The sequence below is a fragment of the Panthera onca genome, chromosome D1, assembly GCF_046562875.1.
Source record: "Panthera onca isolate mPanOnc1 chromosome D1, mPanOnc1 haplotype 2, whole genome shotgun sequence".
Classification (NCBI taxonomy): Eukaryota; Metazoa; Chordata; class Mammalia; order Carnivora; family Felidae; genus Panthera; species Panthera onca.
In genome coordinates, this window is record NC_138348.1 from 55,621,989 (window position 1) to 55,639,454 (window position 17,466).

At 39.4% G+C, this 17,466-nt stretch overlaps 1 protein-coding gene and 1 non-coding gene across 5 annotated transcripts in view; one reads left to right on the forward strand and one right to left on the reverse strand.

Annotated features, from left to right (window-relative positions):
* Positions 1-17,466, forward strand: part of RNF121 (ring finger protein 121) — an 82,652-nt gene that overhangs the window by 13,879 nt on the left and 51,307 nt on the right. For all 4 annotated transcript variants that reach the window (XM_078433133.2, XM_060605750.3, XM_060605749.3 and 1 more), the window contains exon 2: positions 17,262-17,299. In XM_078433133.2, coding sequence (XP_078289259.1) covers positions 17,268-17,299 — 32 coding nt within the window. In that variant the 5' untranslated portion in view covers positions 17,262-17,267. The remainder of the gene's footprint in view (positions 1-17,261; positions 17,300-17,466) is intronic.
* Positions 5,300-5,404, reverse strand: LOC132662613 (U6 spliceosomal RNA). The gene has a single exon (XR_009602633.1). It is a non-coding gene; the product is annotated as a U6 spliceosomal RNA (small nuclear RNA).

Consider the following 17,466-nt stretch of genomic DNA (forward strand, 5'->3'; position numbering starts at 1 on the left):
TTCAGATTCTGTGTCTCCCTGTCTGTCTGCCCCTCCCATGCTCATGCTCTGTCTCTCTCTGTCTCTCAATAATAAATAAACATTAAAAAAAATTTTTTTTAAAAACACAATGAGATACCACTTCATACTCACCATGATACTATAATAAAAAAAGACATAATAACAAGTGTTGTCAAGGAGGTGGAGGTACTGGCACCTTCATGCACTGCTGGTAGAAGTGTAAAGGGGTGCAACAGCTGTGGAAAACAGTTTCATGGTTCCTCAAAAGGTTAAGCATAGAAGTACCATATGACCCAGCAATTCCTCTCCTAAGATATATACTTTAGAAATAAAAAACATGTGTCCACACAAAAGCTTGTACACAAATGTTCTTAGCAATATTTTCATAATAGCCCAAAAGTAGAAACAACCGAAATGTCCCTCAATTGCTGAATGGATAAATAAAATGTATATCCATATGGTGGAATATTACTTGTCACGAAAAAGAAGTGAGCTACTGATACATGCTAGAACATGGATGATCCTTAAAACATTATGGTGTCTGAAAGAAGCCAGTCAGAACTGCATTTTGTATGACTTCATTTATATGAAAGGTCCAAAAGAGGCAAATCTATAGAGAAATAAAGTAGATTAGTGGTTGATTAGGTCTGGGGGTGTTGCAGATGAGATGAACATGAGGTTTGTTTTTAAAGTGATAGAAATGATTTAAAATAAGATGGTTGCACGGGGGTGCCTGGGTGGCTCAGTTGGTTAAGTGTCTGACTCTTGGTTTCAGATCAGGTTTTGATCTCACAGTTCGTAGGTTCAAGCCCCACATCAGGCTCTGTGCTGACACAGTGCAGCATATTGGGATTCTCTCTCTCCCTCTCTCTTAGCCCCTCCCCCCATTTGCTCTCTGTCTCTCTCTCAAAATAAAACTAAAGTTAAAATTAAAAAATAGATTAAAAAAGATGGTTGCACAACCCTGTAAATATACGAACAGTCATTCAATTGTCCACCTAAAATGGATGCTGTTCCTGAACAAAGCTTTTAAAAAAAAAGATCCTTGACCTGAAGATGATTAGAGTTTAGTTATGGAAACAGACTCAGAAACAAGTATAAAAAGTAATAAATGTGACCTTGGAGATAATGTACAAATTGCAAATTTCTGCAGAAGAGGAACACTTCACCTGAGGAAATCTATTAGACTCTGAAGTATCTTGAGAGTGAGAGCTGTTATTTATTATTGTATTTCCAGTCTAGAGTTCAACATATGTTCACCTAACAGTTGTCGAATGCAGTGTGAATGTATAAAGTTGGAGAATATCTTTTGAAGGAGGTAATACTTGAACTGCATCTTTGAGAGTGAATAGAGATGGACAGTGAAGATGAGGAAAGAATTCTAAGGAGAGAAAATGGCAGTGGCCAAAGCACCAAGGTATAAAAGGGAAGAGCATGTTAGAATGGTAGGTGGTTCATTCCTGGATTGTGGCTGGAGTGTAAACCATTTGGGGGAGACTGGTGAGATAAATAGCTGGCTGGACCAGATTATGAAGTACCTTATATGTCATACAAAGGAGTTTGGGCTTTAATCCAAAGACAATAGAAAGTCATTAAGGTCTGTTTAAGTAGGGGGCTGATATACTCAGTTGTGTGTCTAATAAAGATCACTGTGGCTGCTCTTATGTTATGAATCTGTTCTGGCAAGATTAGAGTCAGGGAGATGATCTTGGAGGTCACTACAATATCCTAGGAAAGAGCAAGGGATAAAGTCTGAACTTTAGGAGGTGTGGCAATGAAGAATTCAAGGGAGATTCCATAGGTGGGTAGATGTGGCTAGCAAGTAAAGGCTTTAAGGAGTTTGTAGGAAGGATAGTTCTGCTCTGGAAGGGTTTCTGGAAGAGGTGGCATATGGATTGGGTTTTAAAAGAATGGGTAGAAAGGTTTAGAGTATGTAGGAGGCTGGAATGCACGTAGGAAAGAGTGAGAGAGGGAGGAGGCTAGTCTGAGAAGTATGAATTTGATGGGAAAGGAATTTAAGAACCGAAGAATGATAGGTGCCCCCAAGTTTGGTAATTGTTGAATGAGAAAGAGGTCATTAAACTATTCCTTCTACTCTTATATATATTTGAAAAGTTTCACTGAAAAAGCTTCCCAACTCAGCTGGCCTGCAAGATATACTTTCTGGTGATGGTAGGAGGGGTGGGGGTGATGAGCAGATAGCAGCCATAACAGTTGTTACAACCAACACCTACTTCCACTTTCTTGCTCAAAGTGTGCTGTCTATATCAGGCCTTACAGTTTGCCTAAGTAGATCCAATGTCTGCATGATTCCCAGCTGATTTATGAGGTCTGTTTTAAAAGTGAGGTAGTTGCATTTTGATTTATTGGCCTTGAATTCTTGACAAGGCTATGGAGTTTAAGAAGATTGTGAATGACGCCAGTCAGAGTGGCCAAAATGAACAAATCAGGAGACTATAGATGCTGGAGAGGATGTGGAGAAACGGGAACCCTCTTGCACTGTTGGTGGGAATGCAAATTGGTGCAGCCGCTCTGGAAAGCAGTGTGGAGGTTCCTCAGAAAATTAAAAATAGACCTACCCTATGACCCAGCAATAGCACTGCTAGGAATTTACCCAAGGGATACAGGAGTACTGATGCATAGGGGCACTTGTACCCCAATGTTTATAGCAGCACTCTCAACAATAGCCAAATTATGGAAAGAGCCTAAATGTCCATCAACTAATGAATGGATAAAGAAATTGTGGTTTATATACACAATGGAGTACTACGTGGCAATGAGAAAGAATGAAATATGGCCTTTCGTAGCAACGTGGATGGAACTGGAGAGTGTTATGCTAAGTGAAATAAGTCAGGCAGAGAAAGACAGATACCATATGTTTTTACTCTTATGTGGATCCTGAGAAACTTAACAGAAGACCATGGGGGAGGGGAAGGAAAAAAAAAAAAAAGGTTAGAGTGGGAGAAAGCCAAAGCATAAGAGACTGTTAAAAACTGAGAACAAACTGAGGGTTGATGCGGGGTGGGAGGGAGGGGAGGGTGGGTGATGGGTATTGAGGAGGGCACCTTTTGGGATGAGCACTGGGTGTTGTATGGAAACCAATTTGACAATAAACTTCATATATTGGAAAAAAAAAAAAAAAAGATTGTGAATGAGAGGAGAATGGAGAGCTACAAATATGGAGAGCCTGTGTGAACCTTGGTATTTCACTTGTCCTAATCACCCAGCAGACCAGAGCATCTGTCCCTACAAGATAGAAGAGGCAGCCCTCCTGGTATGTTGTATTCATATCAGGTTCAGGAGCTAGCTAATATCTCTTTTCTCTGCACTTAAGTAGCACTTTGTTTAAATGTCAGTGGTTGTCCTTATCATATTATGTTATGTTTAATAGTCTGTTGTGTCCTGTTCCCCCCCCCCCCCCCCGACTGAATACCTCAAGGGCAAAGGTTGGGCTTATCCGTCTCTAATTTTTGCGAAAGAATGAAGTCTTTAGCTGCATGGTTAATCCATCTCTAACTTGGAAGGATCAACTGAGACCTCTGAAATACTAAGTTTGTCCTGGTGGATAGGGTTCCAGAGGTTAGGGCCCTTTACAGTTAGCAGGTACTTGAAACCAGGACAAGAAGCCATCTCCTGGTGATGGATATTCCTGATGCATGCCTGTGGTAATCATTTGTTAAAGTTTCATTGATGTAATTTGGTAGCATCCTATTAAATTACAGCTCACCACACTGAAGGCATTTTGTTTTTAGTTGTAACTAAAGGAAACTGTGGCAGTTTGGAAAGTCAAAATATTAGAGCTGACTCTGAAGCTTTGGAGTTAGATTTGGTAGAATTATTACAGCATTTTAGCTTTAAAGGACCTCAAAAATCACCTAAGCCAACCCCCTCATTGTGTATATGGGGAAATTGAGTCACTGAGGAAGTTTCCTATTCATTGACATATAGCACCTGTGGTGACATATCCACCTGTGGTGGATTAGTAGGACCTACAAATGTTTTTCTCTTCACTGAGAAAGGTAGTTGTTGCCCTAAAGCCATTTCTTGGGGTGAAAAGTGGGAATGAGATAAAACCCAAGGAAATAAGACCTACCACATGGGCTAAGTATAACGGCTGTGTCACCCAGCATGTTCTCTTGTTGTTGGAAACCTTTTGGGGGAAGCGAATATCTACAATGTAGTCAAAAAAACAGTCTCCTTTTTCACTTTCTTCTCTTTTCCTGCTTTATTTTCCTTCATAACACTACCAGAATGTATTTTATATGTATGTATATATATACATATATATATATACATATATATATATATTTACATATATGTACATTATGTATATATATGTGTGTGTGTATATGCTTATATGTGTTTATTATCTGTCTTTTTTTTTTTTAATATATGAAATTTATTGTCAAATTGGTTTCCATACAACACCCAGTGCTCATCCCAAAAGGTGCCCTCCTCAATACCCATCACCCACCCTCCCCTCCCTCCCACCCCCCCCATCAACCCTTAGTTTGTTCTCAGTTTTTAACAGTCTCTTATGCTTTGGCTCTCTCCCACCTAACCTCTTTTTTTTTTCCCTCCCCTCCCCCATGGGTTTCTGTTAAGTTTCTCAGGATCCACATAAGAGTGAAACCATATGGTATCTGTCTTTCTCTGTATGGCTTATTTCACTTAGCATCACACTCTTCAGTTCCATCCACGTTGCTACAAAAGGCCATATTTCATTCTTTCTCATTGCCACGTAGATTTATCTGTCTTCTTATTAGAAGGTAAGTTTTATAAAGGAATAGACTTTGTTTTATGCTTGTCTTTTGATTGAATGAATGAATAAACATTTATTGGCTACTTTCAAGATGCCAGCTATGTACTTCCCATGACTTTGGTGTTTGCAGGTCAATGACATGTCTTTCTTTTTTGGGGTATGATCATTCATGAATGTATCCGAACCTTTTTTGAACACAGAATACACATTATTGTCAAGTGATTTTTCAGTGACTTTATAGTGCTCATACAAGTGGAGTGAGGTTACCTTTTGTTGTGGATTTAGGCAGTGTGTAAGATTTAGTGTGAACTTCAAACTCAGGCTGATTGATCAGATAGGCTCAATAGAGGAGAAAATCTTACAAGCAGTAGAGCAAAGACTTGGCAGCTGGGGAGAAAACACTCGGTCCATAGCTATGGGGTTACAGCAGGACCCACAACTGACTTATCCATTAGGGACAATGCCCAGGGACCCACAAAAATGTCTTAATTTCCTTTAATAATAAGAAAAAAATGAATACAGTCCAGCTTGGATTATACATCTTTATAGTAATGCAGTCATAAAATATGTTTTTCTTGTGCAGGGGCCATGCTACTCTTCTCTGTATTCCAGTTTCAGTATATGTGCTGCTGAAGTGAGCATTTTTAAATATTTTTTTTTTGATGGAGGAAGGAGCCCACAAAGGCAGAAGTACTTGGGGCCCATGACAATCATAATGTGACCGTAGGAGGACTTTGTGACTAGTCATTGATTTGGTCATTTGGGGCCCTAAGCTCTGTCTCTGATTTCTCCCAAAAGCTCTGTGACCCTTTCCCCATCACTCTTGGCAACTGTGATATTCAGTGAGTCATTACTCTCCTTTATATCTTATCTGTGCCTTCTGTAGAGTGGAAACAATTGTGCTCCCTGGGCTAAGTAAATTCATACTTTTAAAACAGCCTAATTATTTTATTTTTTAATCTGTCTTCTCAACGGCAAGAAAAAAGTCTGGTTCATCTGTACATCCCCATGCCTAGCCCTGGACCTGCACATTTAGAACAGGAGTACCTCAAATGAGAATTGAATAAATGAATAAATGTCTCAGATCTCACAGATAGCTTTGAGGCCTTATTTGTTTGCTTATTTTTTTACTTATTTATTTATGGTATTATATACAGTTCTTCAGGTATCTTTTGGACTTTTCTGAGGTTCTGTCAGCAAAGTTTATAGAGCTGTGGGGACACTTGAGAAAATGATGTGGAAAACAAGGGTGTTGCACCATCTTACAGAATTAAGAGCCAGTGTGAAGAATTAGGTGCACATTGGGAATGAATTGTCCTTTCAACAAATGGTGCTGAGACAGTTAGCTAGCCACATGTAAAAGAATGAAGTTGACTCCTATCTCATACCATATAAAAAAATTAACTCAAAGTGGACCAGTGACCTAAATATAAATAAAACTATAAAAATTTTAGAAGAAAACATAGTCATAAATCATGACCAAATCATGAAATCTTCTTAGATATGATACCAAAAGCATAAGCAGTTAAAGAAAAAGTAAATAAGTTGGACTTACCAAAGTGAGAAACTTTTGTGTTGCAAAGGATGCTATCAAGAAAGTAAAAAGACACACCACAGAATGGGAGACAATATTTGGAAGTCATATATCAGATAAGAGACTTATCTGACTTATAAGTCATACATCAGATAAGTATCCAGAAAATATATAAAGAACTTTTACGGCCCAACAATAAAAATATAAATAATTCAGGGGCGCCTAGATAGCTTAGTTGGTTGAGCATCCAATTCTTGGTTTCAGCTCAGGTCATGGTATCACGGTTCGTGAGTTCAGGCTTCGCATCGGGCTCTATGCTGACAGTGTGGACTCTGCTTGGAATTCTCTCTCTCTGCTCCTCCCATACTCTCTCTCTCAAATAAACTTAAATATATATGTGTATATGAACACGCACACGTGCGTGCACACACACACACATACACACACACACACACATAATTCTGGGGTGCCTGGGTGGCTCAGTTGGTTACATGTCTGACTCTTGATTTTAGCTCAGGTCATGATCTCAAGGTTCATGGGTTCGAGCCCTCAGTCGGGTTCTGTGCTGATGTCATGGAGCCTGCTTGGGGTTCTCTCTGCCCCTCTCCTGCTCACATGTGCGCACTCTCTCTCAAATAAGCTTAAAAAAATGCACCAACTGAAAGATTGTCATAGTGGATGAAAAAAAAGATCTGCTATATATTGCCTACAAGAAGCCCCTTTTTAAGTAAAAGGATACATATAAAATTAAATGAATAAAGAGAGATATAGCATACTAATACTAATCAAAAGAAGGTAAGACTAGCTATATTAATTTCAGACAGAGCAGACCTCAGAGCAAGGAAAGTTATTGGGGATCAAGAGGGGCATTATGTAGTAATAAAAGTCCATCCTCCAAGAAGACGTAACAGTCCTCAATGTGTATATACGTAACAGCAGCGTGTCAAAACGTGAAGTGAAAGCTGATAGAACTGCAACCGGAAGTAGACAAATCCAGATTATAGTTATAGGGCTTAGCATTCCTCTGTCAGAAATGGACAGATTCAGCCATCAGAAAGTCTGTAAGTACATAGCTAAATTCAGTTAACACTATCAATCAACTGGATATAATGGACATCTGTAGACTGCTTCATTTAACAACAGCAGAATAGATTGACCTTCTCAAGTTTTCATGAAACATTCACCATGGTAGACCACAAAGTTTCTATAAAACACAACAAATTTAAAAGAATAGGAACACATTGTCAGAGCACAGTGAAATTCAGCTAGAATTCAAGAAGAGAAAGAAAATCCACAAATACTTGGGGTGCCTGGCTGGCTCAGTTAACCATCTGACTTCAGCTCAGGTCATGATCTCACAGTTTATGAGTTCGAGCCCTGCATCAGTCTCTGTGCTGACAGCTTGGAGCCTGGAACCTGCTTCAGATTCTGCATTTCCCTCCCTCTCTCTACCCCTCCCTCTCTTGTGCTTTCTCTCTCTCAAAAAATAAACAAACATTAAAAAAAAATCCACAAATACTTGAAGATTACACAACACACTTCTTTTTTTTAAATTTTTTTTTTTGATGTTTATTTATTTTTGAGACAGAGAGAGACAGAGCATGAACGGGGGAGGGTCAGAGAGAGGGAGACACAGAATCCGAAACAGGCTCCAGGCTTCGAACTGTCAGCACAGAGCCCAACGCGGGGCTCAAACCCAAGGACCGCGAGATCATGACCTGAGCTGAAGTCGACCGCTCAACCGACTGAGCCACCCAGGCGCCCCTACACAACACACTTCTAAATAACACATGGATCGAAGAAGAAATCTCAGGAAAAATTTAAGTATATTTGAACTAAATGAAAACGGAAACTCAACTTACCAAAATTTGTGGGATGCAGTAAAAGCATGTTTAGAGGAAAGAAAGATCTAGAATCAATCACCTATGGATTCATCTTTGGAACCTAGAAAAAAGTGCTAATTAAAACCAAAGTAAGCAGGAGAAAAGAAATAATGAAAAACAAGGTAGAAGTCAATGGATTGAAAATAGGAAATCAGTAGAGAAGGTCAACAAAATCAAAATCTGGTTCTTTGAAAAAATTGATACAACTGGTAGGTCTGTAACCAGGCTAACTATGAAAAAAAGAGGACACAAGTTACTAGTATTATAAATGAATGAGGGGACAATTCAAGAAAGTACAGACCAATGTCTCTTACAAACATCAATTTAAAAACCATCAATAGGGGCGCCTGGGTGGCTCAGTCGGTTGAGTGGCCGACTTCGGCTCAGGTCACGATCTTGCTGTCCATGAGTTCGAGCCCCGCGTCAGGCTCTGTGTTGACAGCTCAGAGCCTGGAGCCTGTTTCAGATTCTGTGTCTCCCTCTCTCTGACCCTCCCCCGTTCATGCTCTGTCTCTCTCTGTCTCAAAAATAAATAAACGTTAAAAAAAAATAAAAAAAAAAACCATCAATAAAATATTAACAAATCTGACAGTGTATAAAAAGAATCATACACCATGACTGAGTGGGATTTATCCCACGTGTGCAAGTTAATTCAGCGTTTGAGAATCATTTAATGTAACCCATCACATTGATAGGCTAAAGAAGAAAAATTACATAAATATATGAATAGATACAGAAAAAGCTCTTGACAAAATCCCATACCCATTTAAGATAATTCTCAGTGGCACAAGAACAGACAGATCAATGGAAGAGAATAGAGAACCCAGAAATGGACCCACAAACGTATGGCCAGCTAATCTTTGACAAATCAGGAAAGAATATCCAGTGGAATAAAGACAGTCTCTTCAGCAAGTGGTGCTGGGAAAACTGGACAGCGACATTCAGAAGAATGAACCTGGACCACTTTCTTACACCATACACAAAAATAAACTCAAAATGGATGAAAGACCTCAATGTAAGACAGGAAGCCATCAAAATCCTCAAGGAGAAAGCAGGATCTTGCCTGCAGCAACTTCTTAACACGTCTCTAGAGGCAAGGGAAACAAAAGCAAAAATGAACTACTGGGACCTCATCAAAATAAAAAGCTTCTGCACAGCAAAGGAAACAATCAGCAGAACTAAAAGGCAACCGACAGAATGGGAGAAGATATTTGCAAATGACATATCAGATAAAGGGTTAGTATCCAAAATCTATAAAGAACTTATCAAACTCAACACCCAAAAAACAATCCAGTGAAGAAATGGGTGAAAGACATGAATAGACACTTCTTCAAGGAAGACATCCAGATGGCCAACTGACACATGAAAAAATGCTCAACATCACTCATCATCAGGGAAATACAAATCAAAACCACAATGAGATACCACCTCACACCTGTCAGAATGACTAACATTAACAGCTCAGGCAGCAACAGATGTTGGCGAGGATGTGGAGAAAGAGGATCTCTTTTGCACTGCTGGTGGGAATGCAAACTGGTGCAGCCACTCTGGAAAACAGGATGGAGGTTCCTCAAAAAACTAAAAATAGAACTACCCTGTGACCCAGCAATTGCACTACTAGACATTTATCCAAGGGATACAGGTGTGCTGTTTTGAAGGGACACATGCACCCCCATGTTTATAGCAGCACTATCAACAAGAGCCAAAGTGTGGAAAGAGCCCAAATGTCCATCGATGGCTGAATGGATAAAGAAGATGTGGTATATATATACAATGGAGTATTACTCGGCAATCCAAAAGAATGAAATCTTGCCATTTGCAACTACGTGGATGGAACTGGAGGGTATTATGCTAAGTGAAATTAGGCAGAGAAAGACAAAAATCAACAGATGAACGTAAGGGAAACAAAGATAATATAAAAACAGAGAGGGGGACAAAACAGAAGAGACTCATAAATATGGAGAACAAACAGAGTTACTGGAGTGGTTGTGGGAGTGGGAGATGGTCTAAATGGTTAAGGGGCACTAAGGAATCTACTCCTGAAATCATTGTTGCAGTATATGCTAACTAATTTGGATGTAAATTTTAAAAAATTAAAAAAAAATCTGCATCTACAAAAAAAAAGATAAAAATTCTCAGAAAACTAGAGAGTAACTTAATCAAATTGATAAAGAATATCTACAAAAAAATTTGCAGCTAACATCATACTTGATGGTGAGAAACTTGAAGCTTTCCCAGTAAGGTTAAGAGCAACGTAAATGGTGTCTCCTCTCACCATGCTTTTCAACATCATACTGTATGGAAGGCCTAGCTAATACAGTAAGACAAGGGAGTAAAATGTATACAGATTTGGAGGGAAGAAATAAAACCACCTTTATTCACAGATGACATAACTGTCTATGTAGAAAATCCAAAAATGTCAACAAAAAATCTGGAACTATTATAGCAAGGTTTCAGGATGATATAAATCCAGCAAGGTTAATATAAAAAAAGCCAATTGCTTTCATATATATATATATATATATATATATATATATATATATATATATCTCACCAATGAACAAGTGGAATTTGAAATTAAAAACACAATACCGGCGCGTCTGAGTTGGTTGGGAGGTCAACTTCAGCTCAGGTCATGATCTCACGGGTTCGTGAGTTCGAGGCCCATGTCGGGCTCTGTGCTGATGGCTCAGAGCCTGGAGCCTTCTTCAGATTCGGTGTCTCCCTCTCTCTCTGCTCCTCCCCCTCTCATGCTCTGTCTCTCTCTGTCTCTCAGAAATAAATAAACGTTAAAATTAAAAACAAACAATACCATTTACTTTAGCTCCGTGAAAATGACATCCTAGCATAAATACTAGTATAAATCTAGCAAAATGTTTATAGGATCTATATGAGAAAAACTATGAAGCTCTGATCAAAATATTAAAGAAGAACTATTTAAATGGAGTGATATTCCGCGTTTAGGTATAGGAAGATTCAATGTTGTCAAGATGTCAGTTCTTCCCAGCTTGATTTATAGATTTAGTGCAATGCCTGTCGGAATCCCAGCAAGTTACCTTGTGGATATTGACAAACTGATTCTAAACTTTATATGGAGAGGCAAAAGACCCAGAATAGCCAATACAGTATTAAAGGAGAAGAACAAAATTAAACACACTATTATGTCCACACAGTTGTTTATAGCAGCTTTATTCGTAGTTGCCAAATGTTGGAAGTAACCAAGATATCCTTCAGTAGGTGAGTGGATAAATAAACTGTGGTACATCCAGACAATGGAATATTATTCATTAAGAAGAAATGAGCAATCAAACCATGAAAAAACAGAGGAGTCTTAAATGCATATTACTAAGTGAAAGAAGCCAATGTAAAAAGGCTACATATGATTTTAACTATATGTCACTCTAGAAAAGGCAAAACCATAGAGACAGTAAAAAGATACGTATTTGCTAGGGATTAGGGGAGGATGGAATGATAAATAAGCAGAACACAGAATTTTTAGGACAGTGAAACTACTCTGTACGATACTTGAATGTTGTGTACACGTCCTTATAGGTTATATGTTTGTTAAGGTAAACTGAACTTTGGGTGAAATGATGTGTCAGTGTAGATTCATCAGTTGGGACAAATGTACTACTCTGGTGGGGGATGTTGATAATGGGGGAGGCTATGTGTGTTTGGGTGGAGGGGATATATGGCAAACGCTGTATTTTTTGTTCAGTTTTGCTGTAAGCCTAAAAATCCTCCAAAAAAGTCTATTTTTAAAAAATGGACAAAAGTCTGAATAAACTTTTCTCCAAAGTTAAGATATATAAATGGCCAATAAACATATGAAAAGATGCTCAGCGTCATTATCCATTAGGGAAATGCAAAATTGAAATCACATAGCGAAACCATTTCCCACCCACTTGGATGCGTTTATGAAAAAGAGAATAACAAGTATTGTTGAGGATGTGGAGAAATTGGAACGTTCACGCAGTGCTGGTGGGAATGTAAAATGGTGCAGCTGCTGTGGAAAACAGTTTGGCAGTTCTTCAAAAGGTTAAGCATAGAGTTACCATATGACCTAACAGTTTCACTCCTAGGTATATATCCTCAAGAGAAATGAAAACATGTCTACACAAAAGCTTGTAAATGAATGTTCGTAACAGCATTATTTTTAATAGCCAGAAAGTATAAACAACCCAAATGTCCATTAACTGTTGAGTGGATAGATATAATGTAGTATATCCATACAGTGCAGTGTTATTTGGCAATAAAAAGGAATTAACTGCAGTACATGCTACAACCTGATGAACATTGAAAACATGCTAAGTGAAAGAAGCCAATCTCAAAAGACCACATACTGTATGATCCCATTTTTATGAAATGTCTAGAATAGGCAATCTATAGATAGAGACAGAAAGTAAATGAGTGTCTTCTTGGGCTGGGGGAGGATGGAGAGTGACTGCTAACTGGTATGTGGTTTCTTCTTATGGTGGTAAAATGTTTCAAACTTACACAGTGGTGATGGTGGCACAACTCTGTGAATATACAGAAAAGGACTGTGGATGAATTTATGGTATGTGAATTAGATCTCAGAAAAGCTGTTATTAAAATAATCAGGTACATAGAAGTATATGTCTTTGGACACATTGTGGAATGTGAGTGCTGGGATGCAATAGCAGCAGTAGCAATGCTTTAATGGGCGTATGAATTATCTGGCTATCTTATTAAGTGTAGATTCTGATTCAGGAGGTCTGGGATGGAGTCTTGAGATTCTGTTTCTTAATAAGCTCTCACGGTGCTGATGCTGCTGGACTATGCCCCATGCTTAGCAAGGCAGTAGAGGATATTTGTTTCTTCATTGAATGGGGTCAGTCTAAAGAGCCTTCCTGGAGCCAGGAGGATTTGGCCAGCATTTTGTACCAAGGCAGAATTGGTTTGGTGGAACAGAGGGCATTAATGGACAAAGTAACCAGCCTGTGTAAAGACTCAGAGACCAGAGGGGATCTGATACTTGAGGGGGTGGGACAGGAGGCCTATTTGTGGGGTTACATGGGTGGGTCCCTGAGTCTTTTACACCAGAGCATTTTCTATTTTTATGAAATTTTCTCTTGCCCTCTGCCTGACATTTTGGTTTATTCTTTCAAATCTGGACTTAGGTAGATTGGCATAACTATAGGTGCCTTGTGAGCTTCTAGGAGAGGGGTGAGTGGTTGGCAAGAAAACATTCTGTATGTGGGTCTTGGGAGTTGGATGTCAGCCCATCAATCAGTAACCATGCCTAGAGAGCCTCCCTAGTTAGCTAACCTGAGCTCTGGACAGGGCACAATCAAGACTGTCTTACTTCTTGGACCCAGATGAATAAACTCATTAATGAGGGAGCAAATAAAGCTGTATTTCCAGATGGTACAGGTTAATTATAGTTGTAGTTTAGAGCTTTCCTTGTCTTTCCACTTGCACTTGAAGACCAGTTTGTATCTAATGTAAATAATCGCTTGGTTCAGGAGGCAAATATTAAAGCCAAATCATATCTTTACTCTTAGGATTCACAGTACTCCATGAAGTGCTAAATGGTCCTGTAAGTCCAAGTCCAATCTCAGCCTTAGTGTTTGCCTTTCTGAGCTGTTTTCTCTGAGGCTCTGAAAGCATTACTGTTCTGTGCTTCACCAGCATTTGGTTCCCCAGCCTCTCCTGTTACTTTATAAAGTACTTCCACTCTCCCAGGAGGAAAGGCAATGAAATCGCATGGTGACCTGGAATGTTCTTACGTTCACAGCCCCACAATGAAATCAGAAGTCTTATTCTTTATTTTCCAGATGGAGAGACAGTATAGACTATATGGACAGTAGCATGCTTGACCACTATCTCATGGAGAGGCACCCCTGTGTCTGGCCTAGTTCTTTGGATCTTCCTTAGTTTTTCCTTCAATAGACTTGTCTGGCTTCTTTGAACATGTAGTTATGTTGTCTTGGTTTTGTCTTGTCTTGTTTTGTTTTGACATAGAGTTTTTTAAACATGATTTTCTGGGTGCTTCCTGGTGTCAAATGAATACTTCTTTCCCAGATGCTTATTAAGTACTTTTCAAGTGTTTGTTTATACTCCCATTTAAGCATCTCCAGGTAAGGTGCTGGTTTGTCAGCATACTTATCATATTGTAGAGAATTGTGTTCAATTCCTTCAGTACTCGCTGAGTGCGTAATATATGCTCAGCTCTGTTCTGTTCTCCTTGAAAGACACAAAGCTGTGTATTCTCCTTAGCGCTGTGGGATCTTCCAGGTTTCTGGGATGGGAGCAAGTTACACAAAAGCAGGCTAGGAATAGAGTGAAGCAAACAAGGCACTTAGGGTACAAACTTTAAGGAGACACTCACTTTCAAGGTCATGCAAGTGGAGGATTAGTACCTGACAGTGAGTGCCTCCTTAAATTTTGAGCCCTAGGTCCCTTGCTTACCCCGACCTTAATGCTGGTCCTGCCTTAAGAAGCAGTTAGATCACTTGGCAATCATGTCTAAGATAACATAAGACTATGAATGAATGGCATGGAACAGTGCTTCTAAAATTTAATGTGCATACAGATCATCTGGAGATCTTATTAAAAGGAGGATTCTGGGGGTGCCTGGGTGGCTCAGTCAGTTAAGCATCCAACTCTTCATTCGGCTCAGGTCATGATCTCATGGTTTGTGGGATCAAGCCCTGTGTCAGGCTCTGCACTGACAGCACAGAGCCTGCTTTGGGTTCTCTCTCTCTCTACTCTCTTTGCCCCTCCCCATGCTCATGCACTCATGCTTATAATAAACTTTTTTTTTTTTTTTTAATTCTGATTCAGTGGGTCTGGAGTGATGCCTGAGATTCTGCATTTCTAACAAGCACCCAAATAAAGTTGACACTAGCCTTTGTACTACACTTTGAGTGAGAAGGAGAAAAATCCATGCTTGAGAAAACCAGAGGGCCACATTCACTAAGCTAGAGGATCAGGGAAGGCTTCTCCAGAGAAGATGAAATTGCAGCTGGTTCCTCAAAGGACAAGTTGGACTTGGATGGGAAAAAAGAGAGGGAGACATGGCAATCAAAAGGAAGGATATGCAAAGGCTAGAGACAGGAATGAGACCCATGTGTTTTGGGACAATGAACAGACTGGTTTGGCAAGATGCAGGTTCAAGTTGGAAAAAAGGAAAAGAGTTTTGATACGTAGTGTGAAACCATATGGATTGTTTCTTTAGAAATATGGTCCTTAATTGTCTGCTCAGGTACTGCCCAAATGGGCATTTCCATTTCTTCTCTTTTTTTTTTTTTTTTTTAAGTTTTTTTAAATGTTTATTCACTTTTTGAGAGACAGAGACAGAGTGTGAGCAGGGCAGGAGCAGAGAGAGAGGGAAACACAGAATCCGAAGCAGGCTCCAGGCTCTGAGCTGTCAGCACAGAGCCCGATGTGGGACTCGAACTCATGAACCGAGATCGTGACCTGAGCCAAAGTCAGACACTTAACCAACTGAGCCACCCAGGCACCCTGGACATTTCCATTTCTTATATCCACTTGTCCTTCTGGGATACTCTGGGGCCTCTTTTTTTCCGGGGGAGATGAAGGCCTGAGTCAGGACACCTGAATATATTCTGTGAGGCATTGTGTGAATTAGGAAAAGAGAGGAGGTGGTTGACTTCATTATCCTGATTGGCTGGGTGAAGCCTTGAGATGTTGTTGTTGTTTTTGTTTTGTTTTGTTTTAACTTAGCTGGGACATGTAGAAATCAGAAAGCCCTCCCTAAAGAGTGATGGGAGTACACAATACACACATATAAAAGGATGCCTGGTAAATATGTGCTGATTTGACTCAGTAGGAGAGTTCTGCCCATTTTAAATCAAACATTCCATGTAAAGTACTTTTCTGAAATTATCATAGGAACAGTGGGAAATTGGGCCTTGAACATCATAGGTACTAAAAGAATATTTGTTGATTGATACATTTGAGAATTGTCTCTCCTCTTGACATCAAGAAACATTTTCAGTTCAGGTCAGTAAAAGAATGTATGAAAGTAATGTTTTTGACTTATGTACTGACACTTGGGTATGCTTTTGTGTGGCTGCAAGGAAGCAGAAGACTGCTTTCTGAGTCCTGAACTCAAAGAGTTTATTTTTGGGCAGTGGTTTTCAACTGGAGGCAGTTTTCTTTCCACAGGGGACATTTTACAATGTCTGTAGACATAGTTGCTTCTGTGGAGATGCTATTGGCATCTAGAAGGTGAGGCCAGGGATGCTGCTAAAACATCCTACAGTGTACAGAGAACTCCCCACCCCACCAAAAAAATGAACCAGTCTCAAATATCCCTAATGTCAAGGTTGAGAAACCCTGTTCTAAAAGGACAAGACTAACAAATAGAACCAGAACTTTGAAGTTGGAAGGCCATACTACTAGTTAATAGCAGAGCAGACTGAAGCTTAGTTCACCCTAGTCTAATGTTTTGCCTGATGCCATAAAGCCATTTAGACTCAAACAGCATTATATGACAAAATATTTTATTTAGCTTCATCTCCCACTAATTCTGATTCATACTTTTTGCTCTAGCCATACTCATTTATTTGTATGCTATACAAATAAATAAATAAAGTTGTATGCAACTTTATTCCTTCATGTTTATGTTAGTCCCTTTGCCTGGAACATTTATTTCTCTTATTTTTTCATCTGGATGATATTTCACATCTCCTCTGGGAACTCTCTCCAATCTATAACACCCCAGATTGGATCAGAAGCCATTTCTTTATTCTTCTCTAACTAGTCCTCAGCATATAATAAAGAAATTTTCTGTATATATGTGTGACTTCCTGACAAGGCTGTGAACATCTTAGGGGTTAGAGTTACTCTCCTATCCTCATTGCCTTGCATATACATACAATATACTGTCAGTCATAGACATGAGACAAAGTAAGTGGTTAGAGAAGGGAGAGATCAGTGGGAAATAGAGTATTGGGGAAGGTTCCATACAGATTACGACACTTGAAAGCTTCTTGTAATTCCTTGAAGATAATGATGAATGTATGAGCACCTTATGTTGGGCAGGGATAGTTCTCAGACAGTAATGGATTTTTCTTGTGGTGTCTTTCTACAGGTTGATATGTCGGACCTCTCCCCAGAGGAGCAATGGAGGTAAGTGTGACAGTGTGGGCCCCTTAGGCTGGAAACTATAAATTAATCCTACTAATAGAGTTGTATATCTTCCCTTTTGCTAACTTGGCTGTGGGGAGGCAGTGACTCTTGACCAGTAAGACAGGTCATTTGGGATCTTTCCCAGTACTTGGGTTACTCCTGAGTAG